At 38.0% G+C, this 25,397-nt stretch overlaps 1 protein-coding gene across 2 annotated transcripts in view; it reads left to right on the forward strand.

Annotated features, from left to right (window-relative positions):
- The window catches only part of col5a1 (procollagen, type V, alpha 1), a 94,251-nt gene that overhangs the window by 24,480 nt on the left and 44,374 nt on the right, over positions 1–25,397 (forward strand). For both annotated transcript variants that reach the window (XM_017431219.3, XM_017431220.3), the window contains exons 3-5: positions 3,516–3,729; positions 6,408–6,570; positions 24,502–24,645. In XM_017431219.3, the coding sequence (XP_017286708.1) occupies positions 3,516–3,729; positions 6,408–6,570; positions 24,502–24,645 (521 nt within the window). The remainder of the gene's footprint in view (positions 1–3,515; positions 3,730–6,407; positions 6,571–24,501; positions 24,646–25,397) is intronic.

The raw sequence follows: 25,397 nt of genomic DNA on the forward strand, positions 1-25,397 counted from the left end.
TACTGACCTGTTTCTAATTAACCTAATTAGAAGCAAAATGCTCCTCCAGCTGTTTCTTATTTGTACCACTTACTTTAACTACCTTTTGTTGTGCCTGTCTCTTAGAGATGTTGCTGCCATCAAATCCAAATTGGCATTCATTTATCCAAAGGATCACAACTTTTTGTGGCTCAATCATTTGATATGTGCAATATGTTCCATTGTGAATAAAATATGGGATTATGAGATTTGGATTCTGTTTTTATTTACATTTTATCCAATGTTCAAACTTTTCTGCAAATTTGATTGTACATAACAAACCTGCAGATATACTTACGTCGACTCATGAGAATACTTTGTGGTATTCCTTTAAATGCCTAGCATTCCTTGAAGGAATGCATATTGCCTACCACCTTTCATGTAAAAGTTTTAAACTAAGATTGATGAGAAATGGAGGTCCAGTTTTCTAAAATTTATAGAAGTTAAGCTGAGATGGGTTTAAGACTATGCAACTATTTTTTTAACACGTCTTTATTATTTTTTTTAACAGTGTCCAATCAAAATGTATATACAAATGGGTAGACTATATTCTATTCAATTAATTCAGACCCTTCACCCCTATTCCGATGGGGAAAATAAGTAGCTAACAATAAATAAAATAAAAATCACACATAACTCCTGGTTTAGAACACAGAGTTTAGATGCAATCAAGAATACACAGATTTAAACAGCTTTACATCCCATACATAATAATCAACAGATAGAGACATATAATCTTTAAGATATGCAACTATTTTAAGAGAAAATGACTGTGGTGGCCATCTTGAATTGGGTTGAGTCCAGGAGTTGATCAGTTGTTAATGTACGTCCAGTGATTTCTGTCTGGGTTTCATTAAAATCCATTCACTGGTTCAGGAACTTTTCTGTTAACTGGCAATTACATGGCCGCCTGCCTTCAATGACAGTGGGTGATGAAAAGTAACTTTGTTTGAATATTCAAAACGATATCTGAACCAGGCACACTGATGATTCAGTGTGCCTGGTTCAGATATCCGGGCCTGTTGTTTGGTTTGAGCTAAATTCCCCATGGTGTTGAAGCCAGAGTAAACTCCCACCTCAGCCTTTCTGTTCCATCCACTTCATACAAACACACACTTTCAGTATTTGAGTTTCTCTGTCATTTTTTGTTTTACTCATCTTGTTGCAATAATTTCTCTTACTCTTATTATTGCCCACCACTGAAATACAGGGCAATTATGTTTTTGCCTGTGTCTGTGCATCTGTGTGATTGTTTGTCTGTTAGCAAAATATCTTACGAATCAGTGAGTGGATTTTAATCAAACTCTTAGAAAGTAATCATTGCATGTACATCTATAACTGATTAACTTTTGGAGTCAACCTAATTCAAGATGGCTGTCACAGTTAAACAATATTAGCAAAGTCAATGAGTCAGTTTTACAGGTACTGAGCTACATTTTGGTGTGGTAGTAGTTGAGTGTCATTCCCAATACACACTTTAATAGTTAATAGATTATGTGAGATATTTGGTTAAAAGTTTGCCATTACCTAATGGAGTCAACTGTGTCTGTCTGCTTGGAAAATATCTCATGAACCAGTGGACAGATTTTAATGAAACTCTCACAAAGTAACCACTGCATGTGCAACTACAACTGATTTACTTTTGGAGTTTTTGATTTAAAAGGGGCACATGAGCTCATCAACCTTAATAAACACAACAATGGCTATACTTCTATCAGTTTTACAGCTACTGAGCTAAACTCTGGTGTGGTAGTAGCTAAGAGTGATCACCAACACACTCTCCATGCCCTAAATAATTGCACATAAGATCACTTATAAAGTTTGATGCAAACAGCTGTAACGCCATCATTTCTCAATACAGGATGATCTTAATCTAAAACTTTGGCATTAAAGGCACTGGGTGATATGCGTTCCTTCAAGGAATGCTGGGCCTTTTTTTTCTGTGCACATGTTTTCATTCCACCCTTCTGTTAACCTTTGACCCACACAGCCTTCCTGCTGTCAGTTACTGCTGCCATGGCCTCAACCACAGCCCTAAAGTTTTCTTCATTGTATTTTTTTGCATCATAGCACTTAGATTTTGTATATTTGTTTCATTCAATGTAACCAAACTTTTCCACCAGAGAGTACTGAGGAGTGTTATCTTCCTGTTCCTGATGGCTCGTCTTTCTCTCTTATCCTGGTTCAACATCTGTCCATCCATCTGTCCATCACAGCAGCTTTTCTCAGATGAGCTGAATTCCTAAGGAAAGACACTGCCAAGGCATGTGCTCTGTGCATGATGGGGTGTGATGGAGGGATGACAGAAAAAGACGAAGACAATAAGACATACTGACAGGATAAAAGATGATGAAAAGAAGAAAAAAAAATATATATATAGTAGTAAACTCTGTTTTTATATCTTCTCTTTCTTTTCCAGCCTAAATTGAGGGTTTCCACACTGCAGTAAAGTGTTTTTCTGCAGCTCAGGATTGGCTATCACTAACCAATCAGCAGTTACCACTAGCTTTACTTAGAAAAATTAAATACCTAGCATTTCATAAAGGAACACATATTGCCCGGTGCCTTTCATGCCAGAGTTTTAAACTAAGATCATCTTATGATAAACTTACAACTTTTTTGGTCAAACCTTGTAATTGATGCGATCTCATGCATGATCTCAGGAAATGTGTTATCTCAGAGTATGTGTTAGGGATGACCTTCAGCTACTGCCACAATAAACATTTAAGGTGACGATATCACGCAATGGATAGCACACAGAGTATGTGTTGTGAATGACTCTTATTGACTACCACACTATATTTTAGCTCAAGAACTGTAAAATTTCCAATCTCAGCAAGGCTCAAATTCTCCCTAGATAAATCAACAACTGACCCTTTTCTTGAGGGAGGTGGGGGTCCCAAAAACAGAGTTTGTTCAAACTGAGGGAATATTTGAGACTTCAGAGTGGAGGCTAACAGATCTTCATTTCAGATCGTTCATGTGCTCCCATACCAACATATATTCTTGGTGTCTGTATTTCCACATAAATGTGTCTCGAATTATTTGTCTTGAGAAAGGCTTTTGCTCCTCTCAGTCAGATCAGTCTGTTAGATGCATCAGAGTTAGGAGATGGGGGAGTTTGAGGGATGGTTTCACAAAGTCTCCCAGGATCGCATGTTTTTGCCATTAATGCTTCTCATCCTGTGCTGCTCTGGAAATGTTCCGACAAGTTTTTTCCTTCGTACTTCTGACTAGACTCCAGTCTGGCAGCCACCTCTCTCAGATGAATCCTATCCCGTTACATTTGCACATCACTGTTGTTTCCTTTTTTGCTGTAAATTCAACAGATTCTTGTCTAACTAACAACAAAAACATTATTCTCCACTTAGATGCTAGAATTCTCAGTCTGTCTCCTGAAATAACAGCACAAGTGTTTATTTCCTGTTCTGACGATGAATGCTTTCTGCTGCTCTTAACTCTCCTCTCTCTGTGTTCAACCCCATCTGTTTCGCCAGGAGATGCCTTCCCTGAGGATTTCTCCATCTTGGCCACGGTAAAACCCAAGAAGGGCAGCCAGTCCTTCCTGTTGTCTGTTTACAATGAACAGGGCATCCAGCAGCTGGGACTGGAAGTGGGACGCTCCCCTGTCTTCCTGTACGAGGACCACACAGGCAAACCCAGCCCAGAGGACTACCCCCTCTTCAGAGGAGTTCACCTAGCTGATGGAAAGTAGGTGCATCGGTCTGTCTTGATTCTGCTTCAGGTCTCTGTACCTTTAATCAGAGTCCAGCTTCATGAATCAGGTTCTGGTTCAGGTCCCTGATCCTCTAACCCAGTGGTTCTCAAACTTTTCATGCCACGCCCCCGTTTGGAAGAAGGAAAATTGTCAGCCATTGTTATTGTGTTAAAGAATGTGACTTTTTCTGTCTAGATTGCTTTTTGGAGTGTTTTTAATTTTATTTTTCTAAAATGAAGAACAAAAAAAGAACTGCACTTTACTAAAAGATTAAAAACAGGCAGCTTCATCAGCCTAAATACTGATGGAGCTTTATTGTATAAACAATAAAGCTCCATCTTCGCACAGAGACTCAACAAATATAAATATATAACACGTCAATATTATCACAGTGTTGAATGCTACAGTGAGTCTATTTTTCCTGTATATTTGAAAAAAAAAAGACAATACGATTCAATCCATTTTAAAATCAGGAGTTTGTGCATGTATTTATAATTCCAACAGCCAAATATCTTTCAAATATCTTTGATTTGAAGCAGTTTTTTTTCCACACTTCCAAACTGGTGCACTTCATTAGTAAACAAATTTGGAACAAGAACCGGCATATCAGCCGGCCCATAAGCTGAATGAATCCAGAGCATGGCTTTCCCACCTCGACTGCTTTTTCTCTTACTGTTTGTCCCTGATTTAAAACTACTCTTTCTTCAGACAGAAAACATTTACCTTATGAGAGATAAATCTCCTCTCTCCTTTCTCTATGCCAGGGATAGGCAACCCTGGTCCTCGAGGGCCACTATCCTGCATGTTTTACTTGTTTCTCTTCTCCAACACACCTGATTTGATTCAATGGGTGATTAACAGGCTTCTGCAGAACATGAAGAGGTAATTTAACCACTGAATCAGGTGTGTTGGAGCAGGGAAATAGTTAAAACATGCAGGATAGTGGCATTCTAGGACCAGGGTTGCCTACCCCTGTTCTATGCTCATCATCATTCTATCAAAGCATGCGCCATCTGACTAGTGAGGAATGGATCCACTTTCCATGGTATGAGGTCTGTCTTCTAAACATGTCAGAGTGGAAACAATGTCTAAAGGTTTGCTCCTCTTTGAATTTTTAAGACCCAATAATTAAAATAACATAAAAATTGGAGGAATCACCCCATTGTAATGAACTTGTGTTCTCCACCAGGGGTCACGGTTTGAGAACTGCTGCTGCTGATCAGAGTCCCCCTTCATGTAATGGTGTCAGGCCCTGTTTCAGATTCAGGTCTCTGATCCTCTAATCAGAGGGACTTAGTTTAGTTTACTTGTCCCAGATCAAGACACACCTGACCCAGGTGTCTCTCTAACCTGCCACTTCCTAACATCTGCACTTGTGATATTCCAAGTTATGAACAAATAATATTTTACCTGTTGTAGATAGCTCTTTAAAAGGCCTCAGTTTGGAGAAATAGAGTTTAATCCTCACAGAAGCTAACAGCTCATCTGATTGGTGCCAAGACCAAAAGTGGATTGCTGCTGTCTTAAGAAAACTCCAGTTTAAAGAATTTCAGTAGTTCATTTAAATGGTGTTTTATCAACCTTTACATCAACATCAGTTTCAACTTGTTCCAGCCAAAATATTGATATTCCTGCATGAAGTCACCCAGGTTGTACAGGGAGTGCTACAGGTAACTGCTGCTGGTTTGTGCTTGTATATAATGGTGACACGAGTAATTAAATGTAATCAACTATGCAAAAATATTATTATATATAGCTATTGTACTGATTATCATCAAATAATTTTAGAAGATTAAATAAATTGATTCCTGTAGTCTAAATTTTATAAAAAAACAAGTTAGTGTTTAATATGAAAATGAAGAGTTTTTGAAATAGACATGTCAAGTGTTTGCTTTTAGAAAAATGGTAAAATGTTTTGTTTGCTTTTTTCTCCTTTTCACTTGGAAATTAATTAATTCTGTTTGTTAATTAAGTCTGTTTCTGAACCTGGCATACAAGTTTTAAACTCTCCACGGGAAAAATACCATAAGAGTCCACCCAGCCTGGTTGAAATCCTTTATTTCCTTTCTTAATTTTTGTCTTCTACCGACAGCTATACTAATATTTTTCTCTTGCCTCATATTGTTTCACCTGGCTTCTACCTCTCTGCAGGCTGGCCACACTCTACAGAGGGAAGCCTAAAGAAGCTGTGGAAATTACCATAAAAGCTAGAAACTGAATGATTGTGAATGCTATAAAATGTGTGCAAGAAAAAATATGCATTCTATTAAAATTTAACATCTGTCTGGAACCAAACAAGACTTTACTCGGGTCTGTATCTAGACCATGGCTCATCATTTGATGACAACTAACTGCTGTGGATGGCAGGATCCACTTTGGTCTTATGTGCGTTCGGACTAGCTATGAACTCATTGGTCCTGTCATAATCAAACTCATTCTCCAAACTGAGGTTCGAGACCATTCTGAGACAGAAGGTTCTGAACAACCCCATTTCTAACAATCTGACCTATCGAATTGATCTTGTCTAATAGCTTTATATTTTCCAACAGCTCAGATTTCAGAATGTTTTCAAGAAGCAGAGTGGGAATAAACTTGAATTTGAGCAAACCCTGATCAGGTTATCTTCATGAAACCCAGTAACCCTGTGAATAAAGCTCTCCTCCTGTTCCAGGTGGCATCGAGTGGCAATCAGTGTGCACAAGCAGACCATTACCCTAATTTTGGACTGTAAAAAGAAGACTACCCAGAGGCTGCTCCGGGACCCCCACCCCATCATTGATACCAAAGGAATTATAGTGTTTGGAACAAGAATACTTGATGAAGAAGTCTTTGAGGTAGGTCTTGTTGAACCATTGGATGGATGTTAATGAAACTTTCAGAAAATAATTATTGGATGTTCATCTGCAACTCAATCCAATTCATGATGACCACCACAGCTAACTGGTTTTGGAAACCCAAAAAAGGCTCCAATAAAGATAATTTTACAGATATTGAGCTAAAACTAGGGGTGGCAGTATCTGACAGTCACTCACAACACATACTCTGAGCATTACACAATGTGTGATGTCTTTGCTGTTATACAGCCCCGTGTGTCTGTTAGCAAATTATCTCATGAACCACTGAACAGATTGTGATGAAACTCTCAGAACTGAATCACTGAACATACATCGACAACTGATTAACTTTTGTGTCAATTTCATTCAAGATGGTTGCTACAACTAATCAAACTTAGCAAACACAAAAAAATGGCTATAATTCTTGAAACTTTATAGATCTTGAGCTAAAATTGGATATGGTAGAAGATGAGACTGATCTACAACACATACCTTGAGTGATAATGCTTCTTGTGAGTTCTTGCATGTTATCATAATGGCATTTACATTTTCTGACCAAAACAGCTACAGCTCCATCCCTTCTCATCAGAAGATGATTTTATTTTAAAAATCTGGCTTGAATGGTGGATGATATACATTCATTTTTTCAAGAAATGCTAAATGTTTCCTGTTGTTCTTTAAATATGACAATACAAGTTAAACCAGTCATATATATATATATATATCATGAGTTTTAAATAAAGTAGAATGTGTGTTTTGCTGTCAGGACAGACACATGTAAGTGAGGTCTGAGTGTTGGTCAACCCCAGTGCCCGGCTGTCGTTAAACGCTGCATTAAATAAGGGATTGTGGTGGAGGCCACATCCTCCTTGGTTTGTGGAGCCCCCAGCATGTAACCCACAGACCTCTGCCACCCACTCATCCTCATACACACATTCACAAATCAAACATAATTGTAGGTGCCACATGTTCCACATTGTACACAAAGAAACTTCACATCCCATAATTCTGCTGTTCTTCCAAATGTGCTGTGAGTGTTTGCACTCAGACTGCTGAGGTTTAATGGCAGGATTCTTTGTCTGAGCAGGCTGCAGCGTTTCTGTCAACAAAAAGAAACACGTACATACTTGTTTTTAATGATTACAATGAGAACTTTCTGGGCTCAGGCAATGCTAGATTTATTTATCTAGTGCACAGGAAGCATTTTGGTGTGAAGTTTCTCAAATACTATTTATGTTTGCCTGGTTGGACAGGTATAAATTTATTAAGATACTGTCCTTCCTTGAAGGAATGCATATCGCCCTCCACCTTTTATGCCAGAGTTTAAACTGAGATGGCCATATGTTGAGTTACAGCCATTGTTACAGCCAATCTCATGAGTTATACTGAAATATTGTCAAATGAGTTAGCGCTCAAAGTATGTGTTGAGAATGACTCTCAGCTACTACCACACCAATCTTAAGCGCAATATCCATAAAATTGACAGAGTTACAGCCATTTTTTTTATAAACTAATGTGGAGTAGCTATGACAGCCAAAAATGAGTTGGGTTGACTCCAAAAGTTAATCAGTTAGATGTACTTTTATTGATTACTTTGGCAGAGCTTTTTGGTTCATGAAATATTTTGCTAACGAACAGGGTTGACTAACAGTTAATGCCAAAGCTTTAAGCAAAGATGTTTTTGCCATGTGTATCGCTCTGAGTATGTGTTGTGGTTTAGACTCAGCTATTACCGCACCAAAGTTTAGCTCAATATCTGTAAATTTGATTTAGTTATATAGTAAATTTGATTTAGTTATGACCTTAGCAAACAAAAATTGTTTGCTACGTCAATTAGCTGTGGAAGCCATTTTGAACTGGGTTGATCCTAAAACATAATCACTTGTAAATGTACATCAAATTATTGCTTTCTGAGAGTTTCATTAAGATCTGTCCAGTTGGTTATAAGATACTTTGTTAACAAGCGAACACACAAAGAGACATGGGCAAAAACATTATCTCCCTTTCACCTTCACCAGAGCGAAGTAGTGTATATAAGGGGGATTTTAGTCAGAAACTGTAAATAATGATTAGTAAGAGTCTGACTGATGGGACTGAGGCTGATCCAGATGATCGTTGACCTTTCCACTGCTCACAGGGAGCAGACAAAAGGGAGGAATTATGACATCATTTTTTTCAATAGTCCCTACAGTTAATCTGCAGGCGCAGATATATGAGAGGGAATAAAACCATTTCAGAATCATGAAGCAATCAGTCCTGCAACAAAAACCAGATTTTATTTTGTACAGAAAAACACATATTTGTTGAATAAAAACATTTTTTCACTAATTCATACTGTGGGGAAATGTTTTGTTTATCACACATATTGTGTTATTTCTTTCTTGTGAAATGTTTGACTGAGAACTATTTAACAAGACAAATTCAGATGTTTTTTTTATTTTCTGCCTTATACTCATTATTTCTTCCTGATGACAGAATTTTAACACCTGCTGCCACGAAAAGCCTGTCGCCTGTGTGTGTTTGTTGTTAGTTAAATATCTCATAAAACTCTCAGAAAGGAATGACTGGATCTATCATCTACAACTGATTAACTTTTATAGTCAACCAGATTTAAGGTGGCCACCACAGCTAATGAGCATTAGCAAACACAAAAATGACTATAACTGAGTTGATTTTACCCATATTGAGCCAATATTTGGTGTAGTAGTAGCTGAGAGTGATCTACAACACATAGTTTAAGAGCTAACATATCACGCAAATTCTTCATTTAAAACTTTGGCATTTGGTGTTGAAGTCTAATCTGTTTGTCAGCAAAGTATCTTATAAATCACTGGATGGAGTTTAATGAAACTTTCATAAAGTAATCGTTTGATTTTCAGCTACAACTGAATGCATTTTGGAGTCAACCAGATTCAAGATGGCTGCCACAGCTAATCAACATTAGCAAACACAAAAATGGTTATACCTCAGTCAATTTTGCAAATAATGAGCTGAAATTTGGCGTGACTGTAGTTGAGAGTCATTACCAGTACACACTTTGAGCGCTAACTGATTGCACAAGATTTTTGTTTAAAACTTTGGCCTTCAATGCAGTGGGTAATATGCATTCCTTTAAAGAATGCAAGTTCCATTTGGCTCTGGTTTTTGATGACAAATACCAGGTAGAAGTGATTCCGAACCAGTAGAACCCCTGTCCAGTTGTGAGTGTGGTGACGGTAAGATGTTTCAGTTCCTCCTGCTGTGTGTCTGCCGGCAGGCCCCAGTGTGTTCAGAAAATGGAAAATATGCCACATAGTTTCCAAATGATGTTGAGCCTCTTCTCCCCTCACTCCCTCTTCCTCTCTGTAGCTGTGTCTGATCCTGCGTCGGCTTCTGGCAGAGTCATTAACCGCGAGAGGTGGTCAGCACCATCACACACACACACAACCCAGTTAGATTTCAGCTGACTGAAAGGCCTAAAACTTCCAGTCAGTTTATTTTAATCTTTTTAAAGTTCCCTCAGAATTAAAAGAGATATATTAGTGTTGACCAACAACTAATTTCTAACAGATTTATGACTTCTACTCTGCCACACTATACTCTAACTGTAAATCCTGACATCTATCTGCTTGGTAAAGCATTTTCCAGCAGCTTGTCTTTTTCTTCTAAACAGCAGTCTGAGTCAGACTCATTCTGGGGTTGTGGTTTGTTCTCTGACAGGGTTTTTATGGTAACAAAACGACTAAAAGTACAGTGGGTTTGTTTTTTTCTGTACTTGCTTATATAAGAGCCCTGTGCTTGTGACGGTGCCAGTGGAAGATGATTAAAGTCTTGTTAAGGTGTTTAAACAAGCAAACTGCTGCCTAACCTGAAAATGAACACTCATCTGTCTCTGTTAAATGTCAGTAGATGTTCCTGCCATCAGCAAATCCCTGCTTGTAAACTTTAAGTGTTGGTTTTCTTCATGACTGTAGGCTGGGTGTTAATTTTTTTTTGTTTTGTTTTGTTGTTAGAAAACAAAGCCTTTTTGACAAAATCTCATCTGCAAAGTATCACTTCTGATTACTCTGCTGTTGTTCCTGAGCTTATGTGCCAAAGAAAAACCTAGGACAATTTAATGGCCGTCTTTTGGTCTTCAGTAGGATTCAGCGAAAAAACTGTGGTTTTTCAGAGGAAACTCAAATGGAAGCACTTTACCTGACTGAACTGATCCGCAGAGGACAGATCTGAGATGGAAACAAAATATTCTATTACTACTGCTGCCTAAATAAGATCACTTATTGCTTAATGGTGCTTAGATTATAGCTATAATAGTGCAATAATGCTCAAAATAATATTTATCTATAGCTATTTTAAATTGAATGTACATATACTGTAATTAAGGAGACCAAGAGAACACACATCTGTTTAAAATCAGTGTGTCAGCTTTTTTCTGCACTCAGGATGGATTTTAAACCAATCTTTGATCAGCTTCTTTTAATTTATAACTTATTTATTTACAATAATTTTAAGGATTAAGGCTGTTTTTTAATTAATCACATGTATTGAGATTTGTTTAGAAATTTATTACCAGAGTCAGTTTTAAAATTGACCTTTTAAGAGAGAACATTTTGGACGTAATTCACCACAAGCGGCTTGTTTAAAGACACTCTAGGCACAAAAAACTACAGTTTCCCTTTTTAAGAGACTGTTTTATGTTTGGCCAATTGGGACGTCATGCACCTTAGAAACAAGGTGAGAATACCGTATTTTCTGCACTATGGGGTGCACTGGACTTTAAGAAACACTGTCAATAAATGGTCCATTTTTAACCTTTTGTCATATATGAGGCACACCGGATTATAAGGCGCACCCTCGTGCACCTCCCAATTACTGTAACTTCGCACCGACAGCGCATGCCGCGCTCCATTCAAAATGGACGATTTTGGTGCTGCGGAGCTGGTTTGCCCGTATCAGCATTTATATGATCCCTCTATGAGAGATCACAAATATAAACAAACGGTTCAAAACTTACAGAAGAATACTGCACCAACGTAAGCGTCAAGTATAAATGCCTCCACTGCTTGCTTAGGTCTGCGCTCCGTGCACGTGACACTTCAGAGCGCGACTGTAACTGAGCCTTAATGCTGCAAGCGGTGCGGCTTTGTAGTTTCAAGTCGTACTAAAACATTACAACTTCTTACATATATAAGGCGCTCCGCATTATAAGGCGCACCGTCGTTTTTTGAGAAAATTCAAGGCTTTTAAGTGCACCTTATAGCTGGAAGATACGGTAAGGTTTTTGGCACACAGTCAGGTGCCAAAATGGAAAACACTGTCATTTCCCTTTCTTAGCAGCTCCACAAAATTCACAAAAGTAAAACTAAATTGAGGCACCAGATCTATTTATTCATAATTCTAAAGTAATTGTGCTTATTGCACAGAATATTACTTCTTCTTTGACGTCGTTCTTCTCTTTGTAAAGTAATGATGAGAGCCTGACAAGCTGAGAATAGTGAATTGGCTTTATTATTAGCCTCCGTAGAAGCTTGCATGAGGCCATATATTTTTCACTTGCTAACATGCTAAATTTTGTACCTTGTTGCAAATGTTGCTTCAAAACAGCATTACATTGAAAAGAGGGAATAGCATAGCTCCTTTGGTAGACGAGCTAAGATTGACTGGGTTATCTGCATTAAAAACTGATGACAACTTTTTTTTATAGTGATCATAAATGTTTACAATAATCCCCCTCAACTACCATACACAACTAAATGATGACAACAAGTCCAGTATCAGAGGGGGGGTAATAAAACAAAATGCTCTGCCTTTGTCATCTTGTTTTTAGGCATTTAAACCATAGGAACGGTAAGATGGAAAAATTTGTTGTTATGACATCGTGACTTTTTAACATGATATACCATATCTTGATCCTGTTACTCAAATTGAGTTCATAAAAATATGTAATGATGTATTTATTTCATTGCAGTTTAACTTTTATGAGTGTTTAATTTGGACTTATTGAAGTGTTGGAAAAGGTTTTGGTATAAACAGCATTTCGCAAATATGCAGCTTTGTATAGCAGGGGGTCGGGTAAGGAGAAGAGAGGGGAAACTGGATTTAATCAGAGATTTACAGATCTAATCAGAGGAGCCAAAACCATTGGGTCACACTGTGGAAACAGTGAGGTGGTCTCTCCCCCTGATTTCAGTTCTGGAACAAGAACCGCCCCTCATATCATCCAGAGGTTTTCTTGGCAGGGGTTGTAAAAGTGAACCCTCGTTCAACCTCTTCTTTGCCGACTACTTTTCATTGATTGACTGAAAGTATTTTGCCTAGAAGAGTTCCTGTGCTATCCCCATTCTGCATAATGATGCAAAATATAATTTTATTCACAGTAAATGGTGATTTTCTTCCTGCCCGAGCGCAGCCATCTTTGAGCAAGCAAGCAAGCGTCGTTGTTATAACACCATCACTAATTGAACAAGAATTCTCATTTATCTGACAAGGCTTCTGATTGGCTGATATTGGGGGCATAACACTGCATCATTTTCAGGGCAGTGGATGACAGATTCCGGAATGTCCAACCACAGACAAGCCAAAACGAGGAAAGTGCCAAAACAATCAAATCTCCAGTCAATATGTTTTTATTTCGATCTATTTTACAAGATTACTTACTTCATGTTTACTGCCTTTGGAGATACTTCCTTGTCTTGGCTAAATTAATTATCCATCTGATTTTCTGAAAACTCTCCCAGTCCTACCAAAGAGCCAAAAATTCTCACAGATTGTGAGAATTTTCTTACAAACTGTTGGTTTTGGACTCTTCAAACACCCTCCCAACCTTGTTTCAAATGCCAGGAAAATGCATTCTGATGTTCTAAATTTCAATTTTTTGTTGAGGAGGGCCCCCAAACCACCTTGATTAATCACCTCACACCTTCGGCCAGTGGATGGCCAGCCCCCTATTTTTTCTAAATAGCCTCCTTCTCCCGCAACTCTTGAACCCCATGCCTTGGTAACTGCTGATTGGTCGTTTCAGACTGATTGTTTTTATGAGTAAAAATGAGATGGATTTCAGATTATAAAAAGTTGAGTGTGTATTGGGGGTAAAAAACTGGGATGAGGGGCTGCTGTGGTGCGGTCAGAGCCTGGAAAAAGACATAAAAACGTGCAACACGTGAGCTGGATGCTCGTAATGAGTTTTTATGTTGTAATGGCCAGATGAGTACTACACATCCTGTTTTCTCATCAGGACTGTAGTTTTTTTTTCTTCCTTTCTCCCAGACTTCCTCCCTGCTGCTTCAGTCTGTCAGGTCTGACAGGAAGTTCAAGATCAGTAGCAGACTTTCCAAACATACAAAATGATTTAAGCCCATTTTCAGTTCAGTTTGTCCAAGTTGGTTGACTAAGTTTGCTTTGTTGCTATTTATGTTGTCTATAAATAGTTCAATAACTGCAGACTTTGAACTTTTGTCTTTTGAAGTTTTGTGGATTTTTGTGCTCGAAGTACTGCTGGGGGTCAGCAAACAGCACCGGGGAGCTCCTTGTTTCATTTTTGGATACCAACTCAACTCCTGAAGTCCATTAAGGTTATGATTACTTTATTACAAAACTCCTCTCAAGTGGGAAGTGTACAACAATCAGCCTCAACAATATGACCACCTGCCTGGTGTTTAGGCACCTGTTTTGCTCTTATTTATCAGGGCCTGAACTCTTCTGGTACAAGGGAGTTAGCGACAGATCGTCCATTCTCTGTGGATTTTGTGATAGCGTTTTGGTGGATTAGGTTTGAGGTCTGGGTGCTTTGAAGACCAGGCGAACACCTCAGACTTTTTGTTCTGTTCTTTGAACCATTTGTTTGAAGTTTTTGATGCTGGTCCTCCTAAGGGGACTGTGATTGCAGAGAGTTAAACATTTATGTTTCTGGTCAGGATGCAAGTTTTTCTAATGAAACATTTTTGCAACCTAATGAGCTGTGTCCTTACTTTACCTGTAGGAGGTCAGAATGTTATAACTGATTGGTGTTAGGTAGTTTAATTGTTTTTTTTCTTTTAAAGAATTACAAACAGTTATTGAAATTAAATAAAGTACTAAGAACTAGAGATAAATGAAAGCTATTTACTGTGAACAACAAAAGACAGTATCTCACTTAGCTAAGACAGTTGGAAACTCAAAATGCGAGAAAATACACAAATGTTCTGCTGCAGCCTCACTGAATTTGTATTTACTACACATTTGCAAAATCTATGACCTTGGAGTTTTCATAGATGTGAAAATTCATGAGGAATTGTGATTGTTGCTCGATCTTTGAACACAGTTTTTGCAAATGATGTGCAACAGAGGTGAGGTACTTATGTGTGACAACTGAGAAATCTGGGAGCTGTGCCCTGGCAGAACAGAATGTGGGAATTACCAGACAATGATGATCAAGCCTGTGTTCAAAGACAACTCTTTGGCAGATTAGATTGTGTATTATCTGTCCTATATTTAGCACTTCAGTTGCAACCAGTAACTGCTCCGTCTCTGTATCATATTCACAAAACAAAGAGCTCCAATAACACGCCCATCTTGTTCTGCTGGTGTGAGTGATTTAGACTTGTTCTGGATCAGAACGCAGCAGGTTGTAGTTGAATGCTGCAAAATCTAAATTTGACTGTCCAGCACAAACACAGCAGGCACAAAAGTGGCAGAAAGAAAGAGAAAAAAAGTTCTCTCACAGTGAGCTGCAGAATGATATAAAGTGACACACATGAACAATATCTGACTATAACAGGGAGAAATCCCATTGGGGATGGAGTTACTGAAAAAAATCAGCCACATTTTGGAGTTCATTGATTACAAATGCATGCTCTTGCTTTTACTTTGTAAATTAATAAATAAAAGGATCTTTTTGGACCGCTTTCTGTGACTGCAGACGGGGGCAGCTGCGCTGAGGTCATCCACATGCAATGTATCTTTTGTGCCAATAGAAACTCATGTAGGTATGTTTATTTTGAATAGATTCAGCCTTCGTTTGTCTTTATTTACCCAGCAAGTGCTCTAGAATTAAAGAAACTAGATTGAGAATGGTTTGAGATGAGTTTCAACGACCAATACTCACAACAACAGTTGCAGCACAGTAAGGTACTGGATTAAATATTCCTTTACTTTTAGAAAATGAGTTAACACTTAAAAAAAGAGCAGAAACACCACCTAACATCCACTGTTCATGTCCTAAACTGAGCTGCTCTGTTTTTATTTTGGCTTGTGGGTGTTCTACAGGAAAAAAAAACAAAACATGACGTTCACATGTTTAGGTTATCCGCAGATCTCCAAGTCATCTAATGTTTGAGATGCAGTACAGTCCAGGAGATTTATTATTCAATATTGATCAGATGTTGCCACTTATTGATTCAATCCTTTGTAATCCACACAGATTCTACCCTCTACCTTACATAATGTAGTCTAATGGAACACAGATGATTCCTTCACTGAGTTTATGATGCATTTCATATTTGACAAAAGTTATTTTCTCTTATTTATTTTATTTTCATTGGTAAAAAATTGGCATCGTGTCTGTCAGTTAAACTCGACAGATTGTATTTTTCTCATAGGTAAAATGAAATAATTAGGGGAACATGGATGTATGCAAATTTAGTGTATTCCAGATGTTTCTGAATAGGATTTCATCTGAGTGACAGATTAGGATATTAAATCCAAAGAGTTGAGTCTACCACTATGTGAATAACTGTATAAAACGCTTTTTATTGTCAGTGACACACTGAGAACGCAGTGTGGGAATATAAGGCTGAATCTCTAAATATACTTGTACATAGTTAGAATCCTGTCTCTCTGCTTTTTTTCTTTTTTGTATTTGTTACGCTTCACTTACAGAACACACTATTTTTCTACATTCACCTCAGTCGTTTGAGGGCAGATGGAGTTTCCATAGTGGATAATTAGGAGAATTTCCATAACTCTTGTCAGATGTGTGTGTTTCAGCCTCGTATTCTTTGGGTTACTCCTTTACTGTGTCAGCAAACCCTGAACTGTGCCCTCAGCACTTCTTCTGAATTATTTGAATGAATTTCCAAGCCAAACAGTTCGAACTGACGTCTCTTAGGTGGCGGGAGCCTCTCTGGTTTCCACTTTCCCTAAAGTATGGAAAATGGGAATATGGCTGCCCGCAGTTCTCGGAGATGTGGGATGAAAATCTTGGAGAGTTGGTGGGGCTGCAGACAGTTGGTTAGAAGACATGGGGATGGTTATAGCTCTTGGGGGGGTGGCAGACAGGTCTGTTAGTGTTGGCAGAGACTCTGTGTGGGATGTGTTGAGATGGTTTGAATCTGTGCGATGTAGAGTAGCACATGCTGATGCAGGTGTGAATGAATGCTCAGGTATGTGGACAACAGGATTCTGCTTTGTTTGTGTGTTCATGCTGATTGATAGCAGAATAGTGAGCTGACTATTGCACTCCAAGCTCTTTGTGTTATTTTTGTTTTTTTGTTTTTTTATCGAACTGGAGAATGTCCAGGTGCTGGGACGTTGCCTGGACTCTAGACCTGGCTAAGAGCTCATGGGTGTCTGTGTAAATATGCTGTGAAAGTAGCTTGCCTTAGAAACACACAAATACCTCAGACCTCCCAGAGCTGTATCCTTCTCCCACTCCATTCTCCTCATCCTACAGAAGAAATATTACATTTCTGAAGAAATTTTCAAAATTAGCAATGCAGCTCCACCCAAATCTCCAACCTAGCTTTGTGATAATCTAAGCTAAAAATTTCTGTTTCCTCAGTGGATTATGTACGAGATGTGACAAGGTAAAAAGATGCCTCACTTCTAGTTTTAAAGAGAATATTTTGAGCCTATATGTAACTGAATTTTTTAGAAGCTTTGGTGTGAACTCTGCATTCTGGGGTAGTTGAAGAGAAAACTAAGTACTACAACAACGAGAGACACACTGGGTGAAAAATGTCACAAATACCTACATTTTGATGTATGATTTGTATATAAAAAGTATATGAAAAATACTAACGGTTTGTTTGCAAAAGATGTAAACATTTTTAGACAGCTCAAAAGTTAGTGTGTGACATCATCAACTGTCAGCTGAACATTTTCGGGTTATGTCTGTAAGAATCATAAAATTTAAAATGCGATTGTGTAAAAATTGTAAAAAGCAGAAAAATGGCAGTTCAGACATGTAAAGTCCAACCTTTTGCGATCCTTTTAAACTTTGAATGATGTTTCTACTCTAAAGTCTGTCTGAGCTATAGAGCTTTAAGGAGGGGTGGGTTTTTTCAGGTGTTTTGCCAAAATCCCTTTGATCTTCGTTGGTATTTTTCACAATTTTATCTACGTTGTGGGTTATATCATTACCAAAGGTCATAGCGTACTAGTTGGTGTATCATTTGGTAGTTTTTTTTTTTTTCAAAGCTGTGCAAAGAGATACAGTGCAATCATTTTGAAGAGAAAAGTGGCACTCTAAATTGACTAGTTTAGATAACCCTAAACTGGAGTTTCTCTTGTTTTAGCTGCTTTCTCTTGGGTTTGGTGTCATTAGTTGTCCCAGAGGTTCTGTGATTGAATGTGGCAGAGCTTTGAGATGAGCATAAGTTATCAGCAGGGTTCTACTGAAGGTGTTACTAAACTAAAAAGGAGCTTGTGTCTGTTTTTAAGGAGAAAAAGAAATGTAGAAGTAAATATGCATGCAAGAAATACAGATTTTATTTCTTATCTGTGCCTCTTTCATTGAGTCACGATGGTTTTAAAAGCACTGTTGCTTCTGTTGTATACATTGCATTCTTTCCTTCTTGAAGTGGGAACACAGTGAACTCCGTCCACTCTCAGTGTTTGTGGGTCAGACTCAGATGGAAACGCAGATTTGGCTCGGTGCTCAGCGGAGCCCTCTTCTGCCCCCATCTGGACACAACCTGAAAGTCCAACAGGGATGAAACATAGCAGCCTCACGGACCGTGAGAGTTTGTGTTTATTAAAATTCAGAAAGAACACACTGAGATGTTTCATCTTGTTTTCCGCGATCTGTAAGATAGAGCCATGAATTCATGTGCACAATTTACGATGATACAAGTGTTTATAACAGCTGAGTTCAGCTGTTACTCAGCTTGGGACCTACTGGACAGAACCAGAGTCGTATTTCAGCAGAGCTGTGGAAGACACTGGAAACACAGCCCTGTTATTGGGTAAATGATGTGCCACATGATCCTATAGAGTAAATAATGCCCCTTCTCTTAGTGGAACGCTGATTGCATGTGTTTTGTGGTTCTCACAGTTTTAGGTATCCTGGTTCTGCTTCTGAGTGTTCCATCAGCTCCGGTTGATGAAACTTTCAAGATGTTGTCAGTTTTTATTTGTTCGTTTTAGTGCCGAGTTAACGCCGAATGCCTGACTCTGCACATACAGAAGGTGCAGCAGGACTGTAAACTCCATTTATAGGAATGCAGTAAATGAATCTCAGACCCTAATGGGTTTCTGAGCTGAGCGGACCACTCAGCACCAGAATACAAAATGAGCCGTTTGGCAGCAGGTCTGTGCTGGAGTACAGTATGAGAATATTTACGGCTTCCTTGCATCTGTAAAGCAGCAGCTTATATAACATTTGGCACCAGAGTTAGTTGATTGATGTGAAAAGTTCTGACTCGTGGATCCAGTGGATCAGCTCTTTAATAACACTTTTACTGTGTGAATAAGTTGCATTATATGGTTTCATAACAAAGCTAGTCTTGTGCAATTACTATATTAGATATGCCTTTTCAATACTAGATAAAGATTTCTCATATCACATCCCTTTACAATAATTGTATCATTGTATTAGAGGATTCACTCTACAAACTGTTTTAAAGCTTGATAAATCGACTACAAATGAAAATAATAATTAATGAAAAACTTTTTTCAAAGGAATGCTTATTGTCATTGCCTTGCATGCCAAGTTTTTAACAAAGATTTAGCATGATCTGTTAGCACTCAGTGTAAGAGTTAGGAATCACTCTCAGCAACTGTCTCACCAAGCTTTAGCTCAAAATCTGAAAAAAAAACCTGACTGATTAATAGACAGTCAGTGTTTGTGTCTGCTAAACACGCTTCGCTATGGCGACCATCTTGAATCAAGTTGAGTCGAAAAGCTAATCAGTTGTAGATAGACATCCAGTGATTACATTCTGAAAGTGGCATTAAAATCTGTCTTGTGGTTCATTAGATATTTTGCTAACAGACAGACAGGATTGGCTCTAACAGTTAATGCTAAGGTTTTAAGCAAAGATTTCATGCAATCTGTTAGCACCCATAGCATGTGTTAGGGATAATGTTTAGGTACTACCACACAAAAGTTTAGTTCAGTATCTGTGAAGTTGACTAAGCTTTTGCTATTTTTTAGTTTGCTAAAATTGATTAGCTGTGGTGGCCATCTTGAATCTGGCTGACTTCAAAAGTTTTTATAGATGTTCATCCAATGGTGAATTTCTGAGAGTTTCTTTACAATCTGTGTTTTGGTTCTTGTGATATGTTGCAAACACAGACAACGTTGTTGTTCACCCTTCATGGTGGCAGGTAATAACAAGTTATAATCTTGAAATTTATACCCCAAATTAAACTAGACCTGGTTGTGCTTAATGGCCCAAACCTGACTGAGTGCAGCTCAGCTTTGGTCCACAAACCCTTATAAGGTGCTTCACTTCCTGTCTTACTCCTAAATAGGTCTAACAGAGGGTGTATGATGAATTTTTACATATTTCTTTTCCGTAAACATACTTTTAACTCTCCTGTGATGAGTATCATGTCTCGTAGTGTGCTCCACATCCTTTATTCCACCACTAAAGACAAGAAAAATCTCTGACAGTTTCTAGCAGATTTTTATGGATTTTTACTCCTGGATGTTTAGCAGTAAAATATGTGACAGGATGTTCAAAATGACGCAACACTTTTATTGTTTAGATCACAAATTGTTATACAGGAGGCTTGTCTGAGGAGTCAGTCGGTTTCTCCGCAGTACAGCTGCTCACACACGAGCTTCTAGAGTTAAATCCAGATTCAGAGAAACTCCTCCAACTGCACTCCTCTTTGTGTATGTGTCACACATCATTAGCCACATTTTCCCATGATGCTCAGAGAGTGTTCTGATTAAATTGGAGGTATATGATGAATCATCTCATCCAGCTGAATTTAGGTTGGGATAATCTGCACTGACATTCCTCTCGTTGCTCTGGGAGATGGGAGAGAAAGAAACCAACAGGAATGGAATGTGAATAGAAAGGAGTTGCAGAGCATCAGGAGGCTTATTGCTTATTGAGTGTGACCTTATTTCAAGCACCAAACATCTATCATTCATCTCTGCACAGCTGTAGGACACTGAGGTTCCACTGGACTCAAGAAGACAGAACATTAGGATGATAGCAGGACTTGGCCAGTAAAATGCTATGACCGAAGCAGTGGGAATTAAAAGCCTTTATGCCAGAGTTTCAAACTATGCCTTATGTTCTCATTCAACTTGTTAGTGTTCCGAGTATGTGTTAGAGATTAATCTTAGCTACTACCACGCCACGTTTAAGCTGAATATCTGTAAAATTAACTCAGTTATATACATTTTTGTGTTACCTAAGGTCGATTATAGTCATTTTTAATTGGTTTGGCTCCAAAAGTCTATCAGTCTATCATCAAGTGATTACTTTCTGAAAGTTTTATTAAAATCTGTCAGGTGGTCCATGAGATACTTTGCTAACAGACAAATGAACACACCCACCCATGCCTTTCGACATCGGGTGATAACTAGTGATACAAAACATCAAACCTGTAGATTATCATGAGGCTGCAGCTTACCAGAAACATAGACTCACTGTGATTCTTGCAGTCATGACTCAGGCTAAAAAACACTAAATCTGATTAACTGTTTAGGAAAAAATATTTAAGATTTTCTTTTTATTTTGTTTTGGATCAGGTTACAAAAAAACCAAGTCCACTTTAATGAATACATTTGTGAATTTAAATTGCTTTTTGTTTTATTTTAGTGCTCATGCACTTTGTGACACTGTAATGCGTGTTCTAAATTTACTCTGATTGTTTTTTTTTATATATTTCACACAAAAAAAATTAGACTTTCACAGTGATTCATAACATTTCTGTTGACATTCAAATCTTTCTTGCTTGTTTGTTTTATAGTTCAAAAGTGCACAGCAGACATAAGTGAGTCATTAAACTGTTCAACAAACAAAGACTAAAAGAAAAATCCTCTTGGTCTTTGCAGCCAGCTGTCCAACCTGGAGAATTCTGTGAACAGCTACTATTTTTTGAAAATGGCAGCATGTGAACAGAAACATACTATTTCATGTTGTTTTTAGGTGGAAATCTGGACTTTAACATCCCAGACCAGGTGGTATCTAATATGACAAAATAAACAAGAAAACTAAAAAAAAAACAAAAGAAAAAAAAAATTGAAAAACAGGAAGAGGTGCAAACAGTCGGGGCGCAGCAGGAGTTGCACGACTCCTTCTGGTTACAGATTAAAGATTTAAATTAGAGTAAATAATTCTGTTGACTCCTTCATCTGGCGTTCTAAATTAATTTACACAAAATAATTAAATCTTCTTTCAAACATTTTTTTTTTCTGCTGGTGGTGTGCATCTTTTGAAAAGCATTACAGCCATCCTAGGCAGAAATGTAACCCCTGCTTTTGTCGGAGGGGGAAAAAAAAAACAAAATACTGTGATTTATTGACATATTTTCAGCTCCAGGTACATGGATCACTGTGCTCAGATCTCAGGCATTAACTAACAGACTTAATGGCCAGAACCCTTGAGCCATTTAAGTCTGACCATCAACTTCTTATACAAAAACAAAACAACTTAAAAAGGAAGTCTGGTAATTCTTGAAGTGATGTTTTGTCAAATAGTCATCAATAGTTTATTTATTTGTTGCTGTCTACAAGAATGTGCATGTCCTGAGCATGGACGGTGTGTATCATGTCGTGCTGAGATGTTGCTGAATGTATCAGCTGGCAGGGATTGGAGTACATTTGACTGGCGAGATATGTTGCAGCAGACCGATACACTCACAGCCAACATCAACAGCGTAATATGCGTGGTTTATCTTTGCCCAGCGACATACATTCACATAACAACAGGGACATTGTTTGGTTGATAAAATAGCAACCACACTAAATGGTGTCTTGCCAAAATGTTGAATATAATATTTAATAATGTAGTGCTCTTTCACACTGGACTGGACATAACTTAGAAAATGTCACCAAACTATTTCTTTTAATTAAATAAGAAAACCAGGATGTTAGCAATGATTCTTGAGGAAAGTTAGAACAAAGTCTGTTCTGCCTTTTTTTTTTTTTTTTACCAGTTTACAACAGAAATCTCTTTTTGACTAATTTAGATATGAACATTCTTTTGCCAAGTTTTAAGGTCAAAGACTGTGCTGATAGTTATAGGCGAAAGATGATTTGTGTAAAAAAAAAAAAACTTATAATTTTGTATTCTTTTAGTCAAGAGTTTATATTTAACAGTCACATATTAGTTCACAGGTAGTATATTTAATATGTTCAGAGAGGATTGTTGAATTTTGACCAAACTATGCTAAACTTACCAAGAAAAGTAAAACAAAAAGTCATAAAAGGGACTTTTGACCTGTCAGACTGAAATATTATTCATATAAAGCATTCAACAGTCTATAAATAATCAATAAATGTTAGCTCCATGTTGTCAGGCTAAATAAATGAATATGTTCTTTGTGTTTTTTTTTTGCAGATGATATTATCTTGTATATGATAGATGTAGGTAGCACTCTGTACATGTTTCAAGTCGATTTGTGACACTTTGAGCCCATTAACTAACTTAAAACTAAGCACTGCGTGTCTACGATAAACAGTTTTCATTTTATGCTGAAACAGGTTTTGCAGTATGACACAAAATCTTCGCCTTTTGTATGAGAGTTGTGCGTAATGGCTGCTGTCCCTTTGTTTTGGAGGTGGGTTCGATTTTCCCATCTGATAGGGCAGGAAGCAACAACTTGTGGGGGCTTTGTAAGGTTCATTAAAGGATCTAAGACAGGGACTTTACTGTGGTATGTTTCAGTAAAACTGTGGGAGTGGAGCTCCTCAATGAATAGTCTTTGGTTAGACCACAAATGAAATCCATTTCTGTTTGTCAGAAAAGAAAGCTTTCAGGCTTTTGGTACTTGGGCGTAATTAAAACCATGGGTCGTGTGTGTTGCTTCATGCTTCCTCTGCCCTGTGAAGATGGAGCTGTCTCAGCTCTGTTGACTTGGTGGTTGATGGATGTGGAATGACATCACTGGGTTTGGAAGTGTGAGCAGGACGTGTTTGGATAGATGCAGAACAGCGTTTTGGTGCCATGTGCATTCTTTAGAGGAACATGTGGCGAACACACCCAGCTCCCCATGTAGCCTGGAGATCCTTCTGAGCCTTCTCTTTCTCTCTAGTTCTCTTTTGTCTCCTTTTTTTTCTCTGTTGTGAAGGTTTTTCCCTTTTTTTAATTCACTTTTTTTTCCCCCTTTCAGCTGATCTGATATTGGAGTCGGGCCAGATCAGCTGGCTGGTTCTCTAGGTTTGATTCAAAGCTAAATGTTTAGCTTGAAGGCAGAATCCTTCATGTGTTATGCAGATCTGGGCAGATGTGTTAAAAATACACTCCCTAATGTGAGTGCTGTCTCCTCTGCAGCTACCTGAACTCTGTGCTGCTCATTTTTTACTTTTATTTATTTATTGCTTTTGGTTGACTCTACCGCAGAACAACAATGTTGGACCCGGGACGACGTTCCTCATACTTTAGTCAGCCTCAGCTTGACCTAGTTTCAGGTCCTGGAGCAGAACTGTATCCCATGTTCAAATGCTGAGGATTTCACCCCCAGCCCCTCCCCTCCTGTTACTGTATCTCATCTGTTTGTTGAAGCACATGCGTGGCCTTGAGCTGTTTCCAATCAACTTTTCATTACTTTTCTGTGTTTTGTGGTTTCCAGGGAGACATCCAGCAGCTAATGATTGTAGCAGACCACCGTGCTGCGTATGACTACTGTGAGCACTACAGCCCCGACTGTGAAGTGTCAGTACCTGACCAGCCACAGAACCAGGACCCCAATGCAGACACACAAACAGATGAATATGTGAGTTAAATCCTTTTTCTTCAGATCTTCATTTTTTATTTAATTTTTTTTGTAGAACCCAGGAGCCATTGGACCATCTAAATATGGCCTTTAAATTAAAACAAAATAAGTGATATTATTAAAAATCAGCCTTTTATTATTATTAGTGTTTTATGTTATCAAATTTATCTTGTTTTGAACTGTTGTTTTCCAGGAACCAAATTGGAAATAAAAGCTTAAAAAAAGACAAATAAACACAGTATATATTTCTTTTTTTAACCGAGAGTTGACATATAAATGTCTTGGTACATTTCAATTCACAGGAAAAATAAAGCTCTGACAGTGTTTGCTAGCCTAGCTAACGGGCTAAATATTTGTATCCAGGAAGCTAATCATCTACAGATATGCAAAAAAACCTGGCTTCATACAATCATGATGGCAAAACGAAGGAAGTCATTCTCTGATCACAAATTTTTGAAAGATTATTGATAGATGTTGTTCGCATCTCCTTTGACGTAGTTAGAATGGCTCTGTTTAAAAATGTAAACACATGGCTACCTGCAACACCTCCTCAGGGTGGTTTTTCACTGAATAATACTGGACATCACAGAAACCAGGTAGTGGCCCTTGGGCTGACCTTGTTTTTTTTTTTTAAAAAACACATTTGTTTGCTATAATCAGATCAGATCATGATTGGTTCCTTTGTTGAAAAGAAAGAGAACTGCAGTGTGCCAGAGGCAAATGCTGAGTGAGAAGAACAAGGTTATCAGGTT

This window comes from Kryptolebias marmoratus, linkage group LG14, assembly GCF_001649575.2.
Source record: "Kryptolebias marmoratus isolate JLee-2015 linkage group LG14, ASM164957v2, whole genome shotgun sequence".
In the NCBI taxonomy this organism is placed as follows: domain Eukaryota; kingdom Metazoa; phylum Chordata; class Actinopteri; order Cyprinodontiformes; family Rivulidae; genus Kryptolebias; species Kryptolebias marmoratus.